Source organism: Caretta caretta, chromosome 1 (genome assembly GCF_965140235.1).
Source record: "Caretta caretta isolate rCarCar2 chromosome 1, rCarCar1.hap1, whole genome shotgun sequence".
NCBI classification, from domain to species: Eukaryota; Metazoa; Chordata; order Testudines; family Cheloniidae; genus Caretta; species Caretta caretta.
In genome coordinates this window covers 199,356,478-199,376,674 of record NC_134206.1, presented here as the reverse complement: position 1 = coordinate 199,376,674, position 20,197 = coordinate 199,356,478, and the positions used below count along the sequence as shown (strand labels likewise).

Sequence of the window (20,197 nt, the reverse complement as noted above, 5' to 3'; positions counted from 1 at the left end):
TTTAAGGTAGCACCTAGAGGCCAGCCTGGTCAGGACCCCATTGTGCTAGGCACTGTACAAACATATAAAAAATTATGGTGTCTTCCCTAAAGAACTTGTGAACTAAAAATGGATGTGCAAAAAGTTATTCTGTCCTACACCACTTTTGTTTAATGGATTTCAGATGTGGCACTGGCAGCAGTCCTAGTTCCAGTATTGGTGATGGTCTTCACTACTCTCATTCTGATCTTAGTGTGTGCATGGCACTGGAGAAACCGGTAAATTAATGGATGATTAGCACTCATGTAAAGTATTTTAATTTAACATGTAGGTATGAAATACACTGCATATGTAAGTATGGAAACTGTAGTTAAACCTTTCCAGAATGGATTTATTAGTTCATTCATATACGAAGAGGAAATGTTCTGCATCCTGAAGATTCCATATTTTATTGGCTAGCATTATGAAGGTTTGCTGTATTCTACAGAGTTCTTTCCTGAAATTTTGGGAGACACTAGTTTGTGGGGGATTATATTTTGAACCTCGAGCACCAGCTACAGCCAAGGGCATGGTCAAGGCCTTCTCTCCCCAGTCAATTCAAAGGGATCCAGCCTAATACATGACCCAGCGGTCTCCTTTCATGTTGACCAGTTGAGGAGGTGCTGAAATTGGAAAGTTGCAGCTTCATATCCTCCAACGACCACCAGCTATCAGGATTTATAATAGAAATCATCACTAGTCTGTAAACATTTCAGTGCTATAACTTGTCAGGATTTTTCTTCTGAAGCAAAATGTTTGCTAAATCAGTATTAATGTGTTTTTACATTTGAATATGGTAGCTAAATGTGTCCAACTTTTTATTTTTTTCCAGAAAGAAAAAAGCTGAAGGAACATATGACTTACCTTACTGGGATCGCGCAGGTAACAAAATGGTGACAAAGTCTCTGGACTCAGTGTCAGCCTTAATGAGCATTAGTGTTTAAAACATGCATTTTAAACAATGATACTATCTGTAACTTCATCTTTACCAGCTTGTTGTAACACAGTGGTACTGAATTCCTCTTCCATTCAGACTTGTAACTTTTATTTCTGTACGTTGGCTTCAAAAATAGGAAGACTCTTTTTTTCCCAAAGTATACTATTAGACCTCCACTCAGAACCTTGTAATACTGACTTGAAATTCTACACAGGAAAGGTTGGAATCTTTCCATTTAAACAAGAGAAACAGAACAAGGAATCTCATTTTGAGCAATAATTTTTATATACAGTAATTGGATATCCTGAGAGTTCTGAATATTGATGAACTTTTGTAGGATTTTTTTAGTACTGAAAACACTTTAGTATGCTTGTCAACTTTATTTTCTATTTCCCCATTGCTCTTTTAAGTGCATGAGATTTTCTCAACCTTCCATGCCTATAATATTATATCTGATTAGCTTCTTGTGATTTTTCACCTTGTGAAAATCCTCAATTTAACACACACTCTTGTGACACACAAACACCCACCTTGTTTTAAGGGGCAGGGAAGGGTGGAGTTAAAATCTATAGCCTAGGAGTGCTAATACACGGGGCTCCTTATTCACTAAGAATGCTCACTGTTCAACACAAGAAGTTTGGCCTCTGTAATATTTTCCATGCTGTATTTTGAACCTAAAAATTTATTTACTGAAATTCTTACATCTGTGTACTAGGACCAGCAATGGTGGTAACACAGAAATTCAGGGCTAGATTCTTCATTCTGTCCCTGTTGCTTTGGAAATGATATCAGTTAAAAATGGAGTGGAAGCCTTATTACTGAGCCTCCTGCCTTTTGTCAGACAGATTTGTTGGACATCAGTAACTTCAACAATGTATTAAATGTAATTTTATGATTGTCTGGTAAAGTATCCTATAAGCTCCAGGTGTTCTGTGAATAGTGATAACTAATTTGTTGACCTTTCTTTTCTGGGGGGGGGCGGGGCAAAGCAAAGGCAAGCTGTTTTCACAGAGACTAAGAAAGGTGTGTGATACTTTTAGCATCTTTAGTAACTTACATGAATGAATTACCACTGACTTTTTATTATGCATTGTTGTAAGTTCTTACATCTTTTATTTCTAAAATCTTGAAGGGTGGTGGAAAGGCATGAAGCAGTTTCTCCCTGCCAAGTCAGCAGAGCATGAAGAAACCCCTGTTCGCTATAGCAACAGTGAAGTTAGTCACCTGAGACCAAGAGAAGTCCCAACGATCTTACAGACTGAGTCTGCAGGTACCTGTTTTTTGTTGTGGACCATGTATTTTGGCTTAATGTGTGAAATGATTTCTACTGCATGCATTTGCTATAGCTGAAATCTGGTTTTACCCCTCATCTCCTATTGTTTGTGCTGGAGAGAGAGAGAGAGAGCGCGAGCGAGCAAAAGACTTGACTTTGGTATATTTCTCCTTTCCTCCCTACCTGTTCTGTCTTCTCATAGTTATTCAGATTATAAAGGTTCCACAGGCAACCTTAATTCTGGCATATCCTAATTTTTGAGTGTTTAACTTCCTAAGGTCAGGTCTACACTATAAACTTGTATAACTATGTCACTTAGGGGTGTGAAAAATACACACCCCTGTGCGATGCATTTATACTGACCTAATTGCTCGTGTAGATAGTACTATGTTGAGGGGAGAGCTTCTCTCCTCAACATAGCTACCGCCTCTTACGGAGGTGGATTAACTACACTGATGGGAGAGAAGTCCTCCTGTCAGAGTTGTAACATCTTCACTAAAGCAGCACCAGGGTACTGCAGTCTGATAGAAGGCAAACATAGTGGTCACTGGATGACTAGTTTTCTGTTCCCTGAGTGAATCAGGAACCTGCTAGAACCAATTAAGAATTTACTAGAATCAGTCATGGCTGGCAGACTAATCAGGACACCTGGTTTAAAAAGGACCTCATTTCAGTTAGTAGAGGGCATGCTGTTGCTGGAGGACTGAGGAGTACAAGTGTTATCAGGCTTCAGGAGGAAGATCCTGCAGTGAGGATAAAGGTGCTGGGGGGAAGCCGCCCAGGGAGTTGTAGCTGTCACGCAGCTGATACAGGAGACAGCCGTTAGCCACAGGGCCCTGGGCTGGAACCTGGTGTAGAGGGCGGGCCCGGGTTCCCCCCATCCCCCTCAATTCCTGATTGGACACAGGAGGAACTGACCTGGTCTGTGAGCAACACCAGCAGGGAAGGTCTAATTTGGAAAGGGATCCTGTCCCCAACCCACTAGGTGGGACAACAGAAATTGTTCTTCGTTTTCCCCATGCTGGCCAGTGATGAGGTGAGCAAATCCGCCAGAAAGCACAGGACCTGCCAAGGCAGAGGAGGAACTTTGTTACAATAGGCAAACTGAAAAAACGAATTCCATCTTGTGGAATCATATTAACCCCTTTAACAGCAGGATTGGAACCCCTACCTCCACAGCACAGACCTCTGCTAAACAGAGTGACTGTTAACAGTAGAAGGTTCCCTCCTCTTTGTGGACCAGCCCTAGAGGAGAATGAGTGAGGTGGGTTTCACAGCTATTTGCTGACATCAGAGGAACGTAGATATTTGGGAATCCTGGGTTTAATTCCAGGTTCTGTAGTGTGCTCTAGTGGGCACAGACCCTTCTGCCTATGTTCCCATCTTAGTCTCTCACCCCGAGGCTCCTTGTCATCTGGGTATTGGAAACAGCTAAACAGTTTTCACTGAAACTCCAATCTGCTGGGCAGACAGGCAGCATGGTAAATTTTCAGCCCAAGCGTCTGTCAAGCTTAATTATAGGTATTGACTCAAATAATGGTCTACTCCTGGGTTTCTTGCACCTTCCTCTGAAATATTTGGCACTGGCAGAGAAAAGATACTGGACTAGATGGACCATTGGCTTGATGCCGTGTGGTAATTCTAATGTCCCTTATGAGGGTTTCTCTTTTTAACACAATGCCACCATATTAGAGTAAAATATTTTCCCATCTGTAAAATTTTCTTTTTTGGGACATTGCACAGAGTATGCTCAACCACTGGTAGGGGGAATCGTTGGCACACTTCATCAGAGATCAACCTTTAAACCAGAAGAAGGAAAAGAAGCAAGCTATGCTGATGTGGATCCTTACAACTCACCTGTACAAGAAGTTTATCATGCTTATGCTGAACCATTACCTGTCACTGGACCAGAATATGCAACCCCAATAATCATGGACATGTCAGGTCATCCCACTGCACCTCTTGGTGTCTCTTCTATTTCTACTTTCAAGACTACAGCGAACCAAGCCCCTCCCACAGTAGGAACTTGCAATAAACTCTTAGCTAAGACAGATAGCTCATCATCTGCACATGCACTGTATGATACACCAAAGGGGATGCCTGGACCGGGTTCCTCAGTTGAACTGGTGTATCAGGTACCACAGAGCATGCCACATTTCACAGGAAGTTGAGAACTGAGGTAAGTCATGAATGAGCTAGGAGGTAGCAAATGTGAGTTCTTAAAATGGCTGTTTTGAATCCCATTGAATTTTTTTTGTATTGTAAGTTGTTGTAACATGGAGTTGCACAAAAATGTGATAGCGGAGGTCCAGGAAACTAACGATCCTGCCATTTCTTTGAGGGTATATACATCTGATTTACTTGCTGTTCAGAAATCATGGACACCCAGTTTACTACTGTACATCAGATAGAGGAGCTCCCTAAGATGAACTTCAGAGATTGATAGTCAGCGGAAAGATTGTCATGGTGCATGGAGAGGAATGATACATTTCTATAGCCTGAGCGCCAATAATTTAGACCTTGCTGAAGGTACATGTGAATTTCAGAAACAGTAAGAGATTCTAGCTTTCCCCCCAGAGAACTTCAAAAACGCTTAATGTTTCTGGGACTGCTGTAACTGAACCCTAGGACAAAACTCCCAGTGACTTCATTGGAAGCAGGATCACCACTCCAGAGTTAATTTTTCTACTGTTTTTAGCTTCCTTTAAAAAACCCCACCATCTGTTAGCTTTGCCTCATGGACTTTAAGGTCAGAAGGGACCATCAAGATCACCTAGTCTGGCCACAGGACCTCACCCCTGATCTTTTCTAGGGATAATTTCTCTGTACAGTCAAACAGACTAGTATGATCAGTGTTCTTAACAATAGTTACTTGAGAGTTTATCCCTAAGTGAGACTACTGAATAATCCTCTGAGGTTCCCAATGTGGCTGGCAACTTGGTCATTCTTTGAGAGAAGAGTGACTTTTTTTAAACACTTGTACTGGTTTTAATGAGTAGGCAAGTACTGCTAGAGCTTTTTAAGGGACAGGTTTAAAGCTTGTGCACAAACATTTCAGGGTATTGTAGGTGCATTTGGTCCTCTAGACTGATGGTTATTTTCACCCTTCATTCTAGAGATGAACAGAGTCTTAAACTAATTGAGATTTGTTTTAAAGTGTGCAACCGTTTAGAAGCCACTATATAACCCATTGGATTCATCCTAAAATAAAAATACTGCAGGGAAAGTTGAAACAAAGCTGTGCTGAATTGCATATTAAGAGAAATGGTCTTCTGAAAGAGAGTAGTCTACTTACAAAGCACCATAGCCTTGTTTAACCTTGCCAAATGAAAACTTCTCTGGTTGCTGTTTAAAAAAAACACTAAACAAATGAGGAAAGTGAAATGGCACTTGCATGCCCAGTTTTATGGACTTTTCTGTTGACACATGACTCAGATGAGCCTTGTTGTTTGTCTAAGGCCTGTGTAACAACTAAATATAATTTGATGACTGTGCCAATCCCATTCTTGCTGCAAATTTACTCTGCCTTGATATTTAGTTTTTACAACAATGTGATACATAACTTATTTTTCTCCTGGTACTAATCACGTTTGTGATTTTGGAATTACGTACACTGTGTTTTAAGGCCTGATCCTGCAAACGCTTACTCATGTGACTAGAGTTTTGTAGGATTGGTCTCTAAATGTGAATATTTTAAGTCTCAGCCTTCTGCTAAAAGTTTCACTTACTAGGCTGTTGTTTAATGGAAGGATTACATAAATGTGTTAAAATTCCGTCTGTGGTATTTTCCTAAATGTATTTATTTGGAGACTCTGTATCTGACAAACTTACTCTTCTGGATAAAAAAAATTGTTGTGCTACCTAAGGGCAATGTATGCACATAAAGTAACCAGCTGCAGTACGAAAGCAGGGTCTATGTGTACCCCAGCCATAGCACATAAATGAGTGGCTTTGAATTAATTCACTTAAGGCAGGTCAGAATTTCAGTAGAAAAATATCTAGAAGCAAAATCCCTCCAGTGCAGTAAGAGTTTGTTTATAGAACAAAAAGCCAAAATATAATTTTCTTTCCAGGTTTACCAAAGCTTAGTTTAAACACTTTTTCTCTATGCATGAAATGTCTGTGTTACAAGATAAAAGGTTTATTTTAAGCCAAACTTGAGCTAATGGCCTGTACTGTAAGATGCATAGTCCCATCTACAGAGATTAATGGATACAAAAAAATCATTGGTATGAAACTGGCTATTCTCCCAGAATGTACTGTCTTACCTCAGCCTGTACTGTATTTGTATATATTGCTAGACTTTAGATTGTATAAATAGTGAGATTATGTATTTTGAATAAATTGTACATATGTATCATGTTCAGGAATGATTGCTATAGGATGTGTATCCTTAAGAGTTCTACACAGTCTAAAACTAGAATCTATGGAGTCTACAGCTCCTCCATTCTTTGTAGGAGTCAAGGATGCTATTGGGACATGTTAAACATATCATGGAAGAACTAGATTCACCAAAAAGTTAATACAAGAGAGGGCTGGGACCAGGGGGCCATGAAGACAAACTGTGTTTCTACTAACTTCATTTATCCTGCTTTAAAACAATTTAGGGGAAAGGCTTGTGACACCAGGATTATTATAGTGCTTTCTTAGGCTAGGAATTAATTTTAGATTAGATAGCAACTAATAAATAACTTTAATTATTCTTTTATGTATATAAACACTGACCTTAAGCGATTCCTTCCAGTGTGCAAAATTCCTAATGGCTTTAAGCTACTCAAACCAATCATAGTGATCTAGGAGGAGGAGTCAGAGTTTCCTTACTTGAAAAGAACAAACCTGTATTTACATGGTGATTGAAAAATCAACTTTCACATACACAATTCTGGCAGCATATTTGTTCACACAATTTAGAAAACTCAAGGGCATACTCATTGCGAAAGATTAAGTCTTTCAATTATTTTTTCCCTTTCTAAAAAGATATCTGTTCTTCGCAAGATTCTGTTAAGTCTTCTCTTAAGATAATCATTGTCAGAATCTTGGGCATTCTCCAGTGGCTGAGAAACAGGTGTCTTCTCTTTCAACATGTGCCACTTCTCTATTTCAGCTCTTGTATTACACAGGTGTTCCTAAAAGGAGAATGCATATTAGATGTGCAGAGTCTATATTGTTCATATTTGCCTCATTTGGTATTTCAGAGCCTTCTCTCAGGGAGCAGACATGACTCATACTTAAGTACTAGTAACCAAGGTAATTTGACAGTTAAGTGAGACAACTGGTCCAGGATGCTAATATTAGTAATCCTACAACCTAGTCTGGAGCCAGAGCCTTCTGCCACTCCAAAGCAATCATCCTCGAAGTTAACAATGACTTTGCATCACTATTCTCTTATGGTGGGGATATTAGCTAGTACTGCAAAGGCTGATCAATATACATCTGGTCTAGGATCACTGAAAAAGTCCCAAGGGAATAGCCTGCCAGGTCACATGTGCAGCAAAATAATAGAAAAGCTCAGACTATAGTTACTGCATCCACCACACTGGTATCGGAGCACGTGGAGTTCACCCTAAAAGATGTATTTGCATAGCATTCACCTTGCAGTGTAGGCCACCGACCCATTAGAACAGACTTTGATTTCCAGTGGTTGTGGCATGCTATGCACGTTCTTTATTACTTCGCAACCCCGCCTTCACCAAAACATTGCACCCTTATGCCTGTGACTGACCTGAACTTCTGCTAGTTTTGACTGTGCTGCTTCAACTTTGCATTTCAGATTCTCCACATCTTCCTAGTAGAAAATAAAAATAACAGTTTTCAAGTACACTGTAGGTGGATAATCCCATTGACAGAGTGGGGCAGAAATGTACCAGCATTTCTACAGATTAAATACCAAAATGAGTTTTGAAAGGAAGCATCCAGCTGTTATTGGAATATCCACACCCCACTGCCTGTAGAGGGATGGAAAAGCCATGCTGTACACACACAGTTTTCTTGGTACCTTCTGCAGTCACTGAAAAGCAAATAGTAGTGCTTACAGTGTAGTCCCAGGCCACAAATGATCTGCACCACTATTTTACTCCTCTCTAGAGAGGAGTAATAAAGGTTTTTCATGCAGAAGAAAAAATGCTACCAATCCATAACTTTGTCAGCCTCAAAGTTCTCTTCTACGTTAAGGCTGCAGCTTCATCTGAGCTACCCAAATAGGATCAGATTTATTTTTAAACTAGAAAATTCTTGAAAGCTGTGAAAAGGACTTGCACAGCCTCTGCCAAGCAGTTTTACGATCATCCCTTACGAAGGGCAGTAGTCTTAACATGCAAGCTTTGGAATAGTGAGTGGAGAAACAGGTCTTCAATCCTTGCACCTTCTATCATGCCACCGCTAAGTACAGTCTCCCACTGCCCCCTCATCATCAAACACCCAAAACCGTTCCATACACTGGACTTGTATCCCAGATTTTATTTCTTTAGAAAGACAAGGGACTTGAGGAGTGGTTGTCCAAGATGGCTTATGGACAGTAAGATAACAGAACTTACTTCTGCTTGCTGTACTCTACGTTCCACTTCCTGTATCCGTTGTTTACAAGACTCTCTCTCCAGCCTGGAAGACAAACACATTATGCTCCCGATTTCTGATTATCAGAACCCCTTTATGGAATTACAGCCTTCTAAATAAATTGGTGTTGACAGGCAGGAGGACAAGGGAATGATTTAGTACAATACAAATTCTTAAATGAACATGAGCTTACGCTAAACTCTTTAGAGAAGTGAATTAGTTTTTTTTTGGGTTGATCCAAGAATATCAGTGGTTTTAAGCCACAACGAAATCAATGTATCTTAACCAGCAGCTATAAGAACAGGCAAACTGCTTCTTAGATAAGGTTCAAAGGCCATTTAGTACAGTCAGTATACTCAACCAGACCCTGCATGCTTGCCACCACTGTCAACAGGAGTTATGCATAAGGATCATGTTCACTTTTAAATAGCAGGTGTAATTCCAATTAGCACTGGGCATGGAACTCAGATCAGTCCAAACACTCGTTATTTGAGTTACTGACAAAAGTCTAAGTAAATGCAATGCCATTCAACTCTGTGCTGAGCCTTGGGAGCACTGCTTGAATATGCACATTAACTGAGCATGCAGTTATTAGGCATTCCAAGAGCTCAACAACTAGGCAACCTCTTCTGAGACAGGCACAGTGAAATCAATGGGAGTTATATGCAGCAACTTGCTTGCACCTACAATTTGGCCCTTAACGTTTTGTATCTGTGACAAAAAAGAAACACCATTTTAAAAAAAACAAACAAATACAGCCTTGTGACATTTCCTATCTTCCAGTATAAAGCATACACTAATAGCTGTTAAACTCCTCCCCCCTGCTGAATGGACAAGATGTTAGGACTATTCAGACATCAATTCAATATGGAGATTATGCAAAAGGAACTATTTCTTCACACAATGCAGTCAGTTTGTGGAACTCCCTGACAGAGGATTTTGTGAAGGCCACGACTATAACAGGGTTCAAAAAAGAACTAGATATATTCATGGAGGAGAAGTCCATCAATGGCTATCAGCCAGGATGGTGTCCCTAGCCTGTTTGCCAGAAGCTGGGAATGGGCAACAGGGATTGGATCACTTGAGGATTACCTGTTCTGCTCATTCCCTCTGGGGCACCTGGCATTGGCCACTGTCGGAAGACAGGATACTGGGCTAGATGGACCTTTGGTCTGACCTACTATGGCTGTTCTTATGTTAAGCTTCCCAGTCCTCAAATGGGGAGGAGGGAGGGAGGGAGTTTTGGCTTAAGTTTCAGCCTACCATTATGCCACAGTCCAACTCTAGTCATGTTGTGTTTATACAGCACAAAGTTGCAGTTAAAAAGATTCCACCCCCCTCAGAGGAAACCAACAGGTTTAGAGAATTACCTTATTCCCTGTTTCTGAGGCAGTTGGGCAATGGAATGTTTTAACATCTTTAGCTCTTTTGTAAGTGCCTGAAGTTCAGCCCTCTCTTGCTGTTGGACATGCTGCAGTTTCACAGGGTTCAGCTGCCCAAGCACAGCTTTTGACGGTAACGCTTCGACAGCGGCAGGATCCATTTCCTTTCCCAGGACGGCTCTTGCAAGTTGGACTGTTCTATCATAAGACGTTTTCTGAAGTGAAGGCAGAAAGTCAGTGTTTCATTAACAGCGAAAAAAATCAGATGGAAAGTTATTGCACAAGTCAACAGGTTTCATGTTAGAATACAGATATACATTCTTGGTTAAAAAATACTAGTAGAGTAAAACACTCCAGGAAAACTGGTACTAATAGGTCTAATCCAAGCCATTATGTAGGCTTGTTTCATAACCGCGTAGGTAAACTCAAACAGATGTTTTGTGTTACTGTACACAATCTTACCCGATTTACCAAGATACATTAAGAACAAATAATTAGCAGGATTTTTTACACAAAATGCTTTATAGATGTTAATTAGCTAAAGCCTCATGCCACTTTTGTGAAGTAGGCGAAGGCTGTATAGCTCTTCGCCCACCTCTGGAGTGGAACATTGCACCAGTTTAATAGCAGCACTTCTTAACTGTTTAGGGAAAGTTACTAAAATTAGAACTTGCTCAGGACACTAAGCTAAGACTCCTACTGGTGTAAAGACAGTCTGAAGATTTTTAATGACCACAAACAGTCAGGTCTTTGTTATAATGTCTCATCTGAAAAGCAGCATCTCCAGCAGCATAAAGGTCTCTAGTACCATGCTTTATCATTGGTTCACTAGCAACCAATTCAGAAGAAGAGTGCCACTTCTGAATCAGTAACATTACTTCCTGCATCATCTGGGTATTTCTAGAAGACTTCCCATATCTAAGTTCTGATCCAACATGATGCTACATAACTTATGAAATACAAAGATCACAGCACACCCACACAAGAATTCTTCGTATCCTTTAAGCCACCCGCACTCGCAGCCACAACTCCTTCTAGGGTCCCTGAATCATAACGCTCTCCAGAGAGCTGTCAGTGCTGTTGCTCATTTTCTATAGGTTGCTGTTTAGTACCACAAGAAACTCCCACCCCCTGCACACACAGGAAGATATTCTGGGAATACAGAACATTAAACTACAAGGCCTATCTAGTCGATATAAAAACTATTACTTGAAGTGAAGAAAGGAAACAAAAAAATTGGCAGCATTAATCTTGCATTGTAGTTTATACGTTGTGGGCCAGTTACCATTTGTACTATCTCTTTTTGCACTTTCTCTCGCTGTGCGAGCAGCAGCTCCTTTGTCTGAATCATGCTGGTTAGTTCCTTTTGTAGATGTAAATATTTTGCCTGTAAAAGAAGTTTTCATCTTAGTATCTCACACACAGGTTCTTTAAGTACTATATAAAAATACGAAGCATTTCCAGCTCATGAAAAATTATTTTTTAAAAATGCGGAGCGTGCAAAAATAGAGCAACTATTGGAGCTGGTTCCTCACCAATCAGTATTGCACATGACTTTGCTTATATTGTTATACACATTTATAGAGCTATTCTTCATCAACATATCTCACCCTAGGATGGCCAGTATCTGTTTTTATTAAGATATGTAAATTATAAGCTTTATTTTTGTGTTACTGTACAAACACTATAGGACCCTTCCAAATCTATTCCAGCCTTGCAGCTTTTCAGGCCATTAGGTTCCCAAGGGATTTCAATAGGAAATTAGTTGGCAAGGTACTCCAAATTATTTAAACCAAAATGTTACAGGGACTAGTCTGTGTGACTGTGTGTAATACGCTCTTAGCAGAGTTATGACCAGGGCCAGGGTTCTCCAGCAATTAAAACAAGTAATTTCAGATTTTCAAAGCTGTATATTTTGGAAATTTTTGATATGCATTATATTCATACAAAAAAGAGTGTTTTGTATTGTAATACTGAGGGCTACAGCCAGCTGTGCAGGGGAAGTGGGGGACAGATGCTGAGCACTGAGCGCTAGAGCCAGGCCAGCTGTATGCAGAGGAGGTGGGAGACAGACACTGGGTACAGAGGGCTGGAGCCAGGCCAGCTGTGTGCTGGGGGAAGGGAGCAGGAGTCAGCTGTGCAGGAGAGGTGGTGGACAGATGCTGGGCACTGAAAACCTAGAGCCAGCTGTGAGCTGGCTCCTACCCCTCCTCCCAGCAATGTGCCAGGGGAGAGGTGCTGTGGATGCTCCCAAGAACAGGCGTGAGCACCGTCTGCTCTGCAGCCTGGCGAGGGAGCCAGGTGCCCCGCTGTCAAGAAGCTCTGCGACGGTTTTGTCAAGCCCAGGACTGTGTGAGGAGGGGAGAAGTTGAAAGCAAGGCTCAACAGCAGCCAGCCCCCAGCCTCTGCCCTGGGGATGAGTTAAGTGTCTCTAGGCAGAAATCGGGGGGGGGTATGCACATGACCATGCATGCCCCACCCATGTGTCAGAACTACCCCAGGCTCTTCCCTGTGCCTTATGGATGAGCCAGGTGTCTCCAGGCAGAAATCTGGAAGGGGGTGGAGCGGTGACCCTGCATGCCCTAGCACCCTCTGATCAGCGATCCTAGAAATGAAGAGTCATTTCGGAAAAAACGCAGCAACAGCAGCAATTTCCAGAAAACACTGTCCCTAGTTGTGACCATACTAAGCCAGTAGGTTCATACTCTTATCATAACCTCAACCCTGCAGACATTGATCAAGCAGTTTAGAACCAGTTAGCTGCTTTCGCTCTTTCCCAAACTTATTCTCTCACCAGACTGACTGCCCTGGAGACCTCCATTACAGATGGAGCACCAGCAGTACAAGCTTCCCCAATTGCCCTGCTAATTTGCTTCACTTCTGACACATGGATCAGCATGGGGTATAAAAGGGTGCCCATTTAATCTCTCACCTCTTTTCTGAGACTACTAAAAAGGGGGCAAATCATACTCCTAGGGGAAGTATGTGCCGAAACTTTAAAAATTCTGTGCACAGTATTTTAAAATTCTGCAAATTTTATTTGTCAAAGTAACATAATATAATCACACCAGTTTCAATTATTTCGGTAATTTGTTTCAAATGCCTGTCAGCAAGTATGTCAACAATGCAGACAACAAAAATGATTCCCCCCCAGGAGTAGAGACTTAATGAAATCCCTCTAACAACCCAATTCCAGTTGGGGGGTGCTGGAGAGGGCTGTGTGGGGCCCCCAGCTCCGAGACATACCCCCCCTTCCTCCCAGGGCCCAGGCACAGGCTCTGACCTGTGCACTCTGTCCCATGGGGGACAGGGTGCGGCCCTGGCCTTCCTCACCCTTTGCCAGAGCCAGGTCTCCCAGGCCCACAAGGATCAAGCCGGTCAGCCAGAGCATGCAGAGGATCCATCCTCGCCAGGCTGGCCAAGCAGCCCCAATTCTGCAGGAAAACATGAAATTTTGCACAAACTCTACATTGCACAGTGGTGCAGAATTCCCTCAGGAGTAAAATTAGTACCAGGACACATGGTCTTGTGAGCTACCTGTCCACTGGCTACTGGATAGAGACCAAACAAACACTACAGGGGCAGCAGAGGGCACTTGAGCTACCCTAAGGGAAAAATTCCCAGTGACTGTGCAGGGGAACACACCAAGAGCGGAATGCATATGTGCAATCACTCAGAGAAGAACACAACTTTGTGGCAACAAAGTGATACTAAAGGTTTAGAATCTGGTTTCTGATTAAAAAACGTGCACTATTACAGTGAGACCAATAGTTCCATGTGCCCTCTCCCTAGTTTATTTAGGAAAAAAAAATGACAACTAAACAGATCCTTGTGATCCTTACATTTTAAGATGGAGGCTAAAATACAGACAGACAATCTTACCTTCAACTTCTGTGCTTGTTCTTGGTTTTTCATGTGTCGAAGAAATTCCATATCTTCTTTAGTGCATTGGTAGCCTTTTATTCTGTTAATCATCATGGATATATTCATCTCACTCAACCCTAGTCACGTACAGAAAAACAGTTCTCAAGGAACCAAAAGCTGACATCGAGGCTCACTACTGCCAAGTATCTGCATATGCCCCAAATCTTAGGTCAGATCCGGTGCCACTGTCTTGAATGGGAGTTAGTAGCATCAACTTCAATAGGTATAAGATTTAGCTCTTAAAGTGCTCTGACAATTATTAGGTGAGCAAAAAGTCACTTATTAGCATGGTAAAAACAGGAAGGGAGCTGTCTGCTTTGTAGTCCATAATACAATATTTCAAAGCAAAGACTTCCTTCCCAATCACTTATCAGGTGCAATAGAGGATGGCACTCGGAAAAACAGAGCAAAGGGAATTTTAAATGAAGATATCCCACTAATCTATCTTTAAAATCACAATAAAAAGTATGTTGCCAGTCTCAGACACCTCTTTTAGAAGCTGCAAAGAACAATCATTAAAGAGCTTTAGGCCAATAAGCCACAAGATCAGAAATATTTTCAGTCTGTCATAACTTTTTGAGAGTGAGAGAAAGCAGAACTTCAAGTTTAACAGTTAATGTGCTCTAGTATGATAAATGGAATGAAGGATCGGTAGATAGATTGCAAACAGGAAAATGCTTCTAATAACAAAATCTATTAAAGCTGCAGATTTGTCTCCTTGGGAAGTGTTGGAAGAGCTGTAAATCATTTTAAACAAGGCTGGACAGCAAGAGAAATATATTGTGAAGAATCTGGCAAGAAGGGGTGAGGAAAGAAGAGAAGATAGAATTCCTGTTATCAATTCTCCAACTTCTATTATACACAGTGTTACAAAGATGTGAAAATACATGGGTTTGCGCATATCCCCATTCAATTTGGTGGGACGCTGCACAGCTGGTGCCTACCATTATTAAAGAAGCACTAGACACAGCTACTATGAAGGAAAGGCATCTCTTCTGTAGAAGCGTGGTCCATTACATAAAAAAAAAAAAAAAAAAAAGCTAAAATCAGAAAATGGGGACTTCATGATAGCACTTTTCCCACAGAGATTCAGGTACAAGGCCTCTGAATGGCAAAGGAGAATGAAAGTCATTTACTTAGTCCAGCGCTTGGTCAACTGATTTGATTTAGCTTACTTTTGTTTTGAGTTTCTTCTAGTTCTTTTGTATTAGTATTTGTTCTAACAAGGTATCCCGAGGACAGTAACAAGAAAGGCAGATTTAGTGCTCTCATTCACCCAGAGTTGCATATGTAACCTGGGTTTTAAAACAGTCTAAAGTTAGCTTGTAGCTATGAAAATAGGCACTATTAAAAATTAAATGAAAGTTATTGCACTACTGAAGTCTGAGGTCTTCACATCCATCCTAAATTTGCACGAGAATTGTGATACAATTTAGGAACATACGCATTAGCAAACTAATGGACAAGTGTGTCTAAACAGAAATAACTATACATACAATAAAACCAGTACTTGCCTTGAACGGGTATCTGACTTAGTCTTCTCCTGTTTGCTGAAGTAGTAGTGAAACACTTTGGTACTGGAGAATCTTCCAGAGGTTCAACTCTTTCTTGTAATTCTTGCTGTAAAGGGCACACCCAGAAATGTAAACCATAAACAAAATATTCATAGAATACATAAAGAATATAAGCTTCTTTGCATGGCTGTTGAACAGATTGATAGAAGTCAGGAGCAGGTTTATATACAGGGATCCAACATACACGTGTTTTATCACACTGAGTGCTCCATCCTGTCTAAGGCCTGGTCTATACTAAGAAATTAGGTTGGTATGCCCCTAAGCGATGCAGTTAAACCAACCTTACCCCGGAAGTGACAGCACTAGGTTGATGGGAGAATTCTCCTGTCAACCTAGCTACTACCTCCTTGGGAAGTGGATTACATATGCCAATAGGAGAACCCCTCCCACTGACGTAGGTATTATCTTCACTGAAGTGCTACAGCAATGCAGCTGCAGATGTGTAGACAAGCCCTTAGATTAGTCAAAATGGGCTGTGGAAAGCAGATAATAGCTATAAATGCCTTAATACAGGGGTGGGCAAATTTTTGCCCCAAAGCCACATCTGGGAATAGAAATTGTATGGCAGTCCATGAATGCTCAAAAGATTGGGGTTGGGGTAGAGGCTTGTGGTGGGGCCAGTAATGAGTTCAGGGTGCGGGAGGGGGCTCCGGCTGGGGGTGCAGACTCTGGGGTGGGGTTTGGGATGGGGATGAGGAATATGGCATGTAGGAGGGTGCTCCAGGCTGGGACCGAGAGGTTTGGAGGGAGATCAGGGCTGGGGCAGGGGGAGAGGCTCGGGGTGCAAACTCCAGGCAGCGCTTACCTCAAGTGGCTCCCAGAAGCAGAGGCATATCTCTTCTCCAGCCCCTACGTGGAGGCACAGCCAGGTGGCTCTGCATGTTGCCCCGTCCGCAAGCACCGCCCCTGCAGCTCCCATTGGCTGCGGTCCCCGGCCAAAGGGGGCAGTGCTTGGGGCAGGGAAGCGAGCAGAGCAGAAGCCCCTGCTTCCGGGAGCCATGTGGTGCAGCCCCTGATGCTGCTGCCCTTCTGGAGCACCAGAGCAGAACAAGGCCTAGACCCTGCTCCCCAGCAGGAGCTCAAGGACTGGATTAAAATGGCTAGTAGGCCAGATGCAGCCCACGGAATGTAGTTTGCCCACCCCTGCCTTAGTAGTATGTTCCTGGGAAACATCACTTTTTCTTAGTGAATTATTCTTTCTTTAGGAGGTTTACCATTCTTAATTTTTGTTTTTAAAAAAAGACAGAGCTCCTATTTAAAGACAATCTGGGAAGTTACCATGGGCTTTGCGAATAGTTTTAGAGGCATTTATAAAAATAACATACACTTTCTAAACAACTATAGGCCCCAGTCCTGCAACTGGATTCGTGAAGGCAGATACTTAAACCCTACTGATTTCAACAGGGCACTGTGCAGATGTAAGGATTTGCCCACAAAAAGCCCTATTTAAGTAATTATACCTCCGCATGGGCACAAAGATCTGCCTGCACAAGCTGAATGCAGGTTCAGAATCTAAACATGCAACAAACTCCTGAAGAACTGTGGTGTGGACTTCAAACACAATCTAAAGTATTTTATTTTAAAGTCTCTTCTTACTCCTAGCTATAAGTCTATGAGAGCGAGTGACAAATCCGAGCAGTCACCTTACAGTTAGTAGCCTGTTAAACCGTATAGTTTGTACTAAATGTAAAAGGGTAAATCCTGTAACTTAAGAGTGTAATACTTGGTTACAATAGACTGTGAGATATTTACAACTCTATTTCAATCACTACAAACATTCAGGACTTTGAATTCAAATATGCCAGTTTCCTACTGAAACCAACTTGCTTTTGGATTAAAACTTTCTGATAAGCACACTAATAATAGGGAATTGAAAGTTAAACTTGGTCAAAATCCAGGTCTTGCTTTTATAAAAGGAACACTATCAACCTGACTGCTTTCAAAAAGTAACTAATTTAAAAAAAAAAAAAATCTATTTCCTAACATAGGATATATGCTGAGATTTTTTTTAAATCATTATTTTGATTTTTACTTTTTAAAAAGGTGTTTTTCTGCTTCCATATTTATGTTTAAGTATATTTTCAATAAGGGATTAAAAATGACTACAAAAGAAAAGTGAAACTATACAACGTGCTGTCAAATGTACAAAACACTGTTGCTAATTTTTCATTAATAATAATTTTAAGTGTGTCATTTATTACTCTAGTAGTTCAATCTTTTTGGACACAGTTTTCAAGTTGCCAATGTCCCTTTAAATTTGTGAGATAGCACAGTATGATTTTAATATTCAAAATACCACTATGCCTTTTCCTCAGCCCCTCTTCAAGTCTGACCTGATTTTAGTGTTCAGAATCTTGAACTCAGTAAACACAGTGTATCCCATCTGAGATCATGTAATCCCACCTTTAAAATGGTATACAGCACCAATCATTTAGTCTAGGAGTTTGAGAGAATATAAACTGCTCTAGAAAATACTGGATATTAGAGCTGGGGTAAAAAAGGGGGAACAACAATCAGAATAACCTTATTTTCAAGTATGGGTGCTACGGATTTTAGTGATATTCAACAATACTGAGTATTAATAGTAAAACTTCTCAACCATCTCACAAGTCCCAAAGATGTGTACTGCATAGTGGTTCCACCTCTCAGCAGAGAAGCACTTCCACCAGGGATTGGGTGGTACAAGTACTAAAACAAAACAGCCACCACTACCAAGAGAATGAAATCATCAGACTCAGTCTTTCAAGATCTTGATAACCAGGCTGGATCGATTTAAATCACAGTGGTTCAAATAACCAAATTTTAATTTAGTTGTGCATTTGTACTTTTTAGTCGTTTTCTTGAAGAAAAAGTTAATTCTCATTGTATGGTAACCATTAAAAGATATTGATTTGCAACTAGATATAGCTCGCTTTCTAAATTTGGCACTTCTTGCTAACCAGGAAGACAGTCTATATCTATACACATTTTATTTAAGCAATTATATAGCACAGCATTCATTTATTCAGATTTACAATTTTTAATGTTAAAAATGGTGAATAATGCGTTTCTTTTGTAGATTTTTTTTTTTTACTAGTGGTTTCTGTCAAGCTGCTTATGGACTAGAAATTGGAACTCAATTAAAATTCAGTTAAATTCAAGTAAACCGCATTTTTAAATTGTTTTATTAAATAAAACTACCTTATATGTGTTAAGCTTACTTGCTTACACATTTGCTTTTAAAACCGATTTACTAAACAAAGTTAATCAATTGATAGATTGTTTCTAGTCACTATGGACCAGATTTTCAAAGGTATTTTATGTGGGATTTTCAAAAGTTCTTAAGCAGGTTACAGTGCTTAACAAATTAGTGGGAGTTAGACAACTAATGCATTTAGAAGGTTCTGAAAATCCCACTAGGTGCCTATCTGCATCTTTAGATAATCTGGCCCCATGTGCTTCTACTAATTCTAAAATCTTGATCTGACCGTCTCCCACCAGGTTTTTATTTATAGACAAAAAAAAACAACTAACCTCTGGCACTGATAGAGTTGATTTGCAAAGACTAAGATTACTGATAGGGTTTCAGTGTTACATAGTCAAACTTCATAGGTCACCGGAAAGGGAACTGTTTCACAGTGTTTTCGACAGACATGCCCAAATGTCTGCAGAACTACTGGATTCCCATACCCCCCCACCCCCCAAAGTTGCACGTTTATGATAGAGTTAAAACTGCAGGTAAATAATTTTATAAGACCATTATTTGCACAAGACACAATAGCAGCTCTAAAGTACCTGAAAGAAGACATCCTACCTCATCCTCAACTAGAGATGGTGCCACCTCCTTGCCATTTGCTGTATTGCCAGAGATGCCGTGGTTGTCGTCAGGCTGCTGTGTACACTGGCAAATGGAATCTTTTTTCCTAGTGTAAACCCATGCATTTGAGGCACGAGTCTTTACAGAAGTCTCCTCCCTCAACAGTTTCTCCAACACATCAGCAATCTGAAACTTAAGTGTATCACATTCTGAATGACTAGGTCCAACTACACCTGTTGAATGTCTCTCATTCAGTACTGTATGGTCCTTTAAAGCTTCTAGCAACAATTTCCCTTGTTGATTTGTGTAGAATGGGGTACGAGGAAGTTGTCTCCCTGTGGGAATAATATTGTCTTTAAAAGTTGTTATACTCCATTCTCCTAATTTGGGCATTTTTTTTGAAGAGTAATATTCTTCTCCCACGAAATCAGATGATTGAGATGGCAACAGTTGTAGGATCCCTGGCGCAGGAGTTCTTGGAGTTTGCAGACCAAGACTCAGAATGTTCTGAGGAGCTGAACAAAGGCTCTCACATTTGACTTCATTTTTTTTATGGTATTTGCCATTCTCTCTCTCAGTCATTTTAAGATTACTAATTTCACTGAGAATATTTTCAACTTCATCTTTATTCAGGGCAGTTTTAAAGACACTTCCATCTAATTTCCTTGTCTCCATGTCTTCTCTCAGTCGCAAAAAACGTCACATGTAGTCAAAGGAAAATGTGAAGAAAAAAAAATTAAC

The 20,197-nt window shown here is 40.8% G+C and overlaps 2 protein-coding genes across 5 annotated transcripts in view; one reads left to right on the top strand and one right to left on the bottom strand.

Moving 5' to 3' along the window:
- The window catches only part of DCBLD2 (discoidin, CUB and LCCL domain containing 2), a 62,918-nt gene extending 56,320 nt beyond the window's left edge, over nucleotides 1-6,598 (top strand). For all 3 annotated transcript variants that reach the window (XM_075118600.1, XM_048817053.2, XM_048817069.2), the window contains 4 exons: nucleotides 164-257; nucleotides 851-900; nucleotides 2,088-2,225; nucleotides 3,972-6,598. In XM_075118600.1, the coding sequence (XP_074974701.1) occupies nucleotides 164-257; nucleotides 851-900; nucleotides 2,088-2,225; nucleotides 3,972-4,399 (710 nt within the window). In that variant the 3' untranslated portion in view covers nucleotides 4,400-6,598. The remainder of the gene's footprint in view (nucleotides 1-163; nucleotides 258-850; nucleotides 901-2,087; nucleotides 2,226-3,971) is intronic.
- LOC125620868 (uncharacterized) overlaps nucleotides 281-20,197 on the bottom strand; it is a 41,622-nt gene continuing 21,705 nt past the window's right edge. The window contains exons 8-16 of one of the 2 annotated variants that reach the window (XM_075118599.1): nucleotides 19,454-20,133; nucleotides 15,601-15,706; nucleotides 14,045-14,163; nucleotides 11,448-11,549; nucleotides 10,151-10,377; nucleotides 8,762-8,825; nucleotides 7,951-8,013; nucleotides 7,157-7,354; nucleotides 281-3,293 (exon numbers count right to left, since the gene is read on the bottom strand). In XM_075118599.1, coding sequence (XP_074974700.1) covers nucleotides 7,157-7,354; nucleotides 7,951-8,013; nucleotides 8,762-8,825; nucleotides 10,151-10,377; nucleotides 11,448-11,549; nucleotides 14,045-14,163; nucleotides 15,601-15,706; nucleotides 19,454-20,133 — 1,559 coding nt within the window. In that variant the 3' untranslated portion in view covers nucleotides 281-3,293. Of the gene's footprint in view, nucleotides 3,294-6,109; nucleotides 7,355-7,950; nucleotides 8,014-8,761; nucleotides 8,826-10,150; nucleotides 10,378-11,447; nucleotides 11,550-14,044; nucleotides 14,164-15,600; nucleotides 15,707-19,453; nucleotides 20,134-20,197 lie in introns of those variants that run through there. The other variant, XM_075118597.1, reaches the window with a different exon arrangement.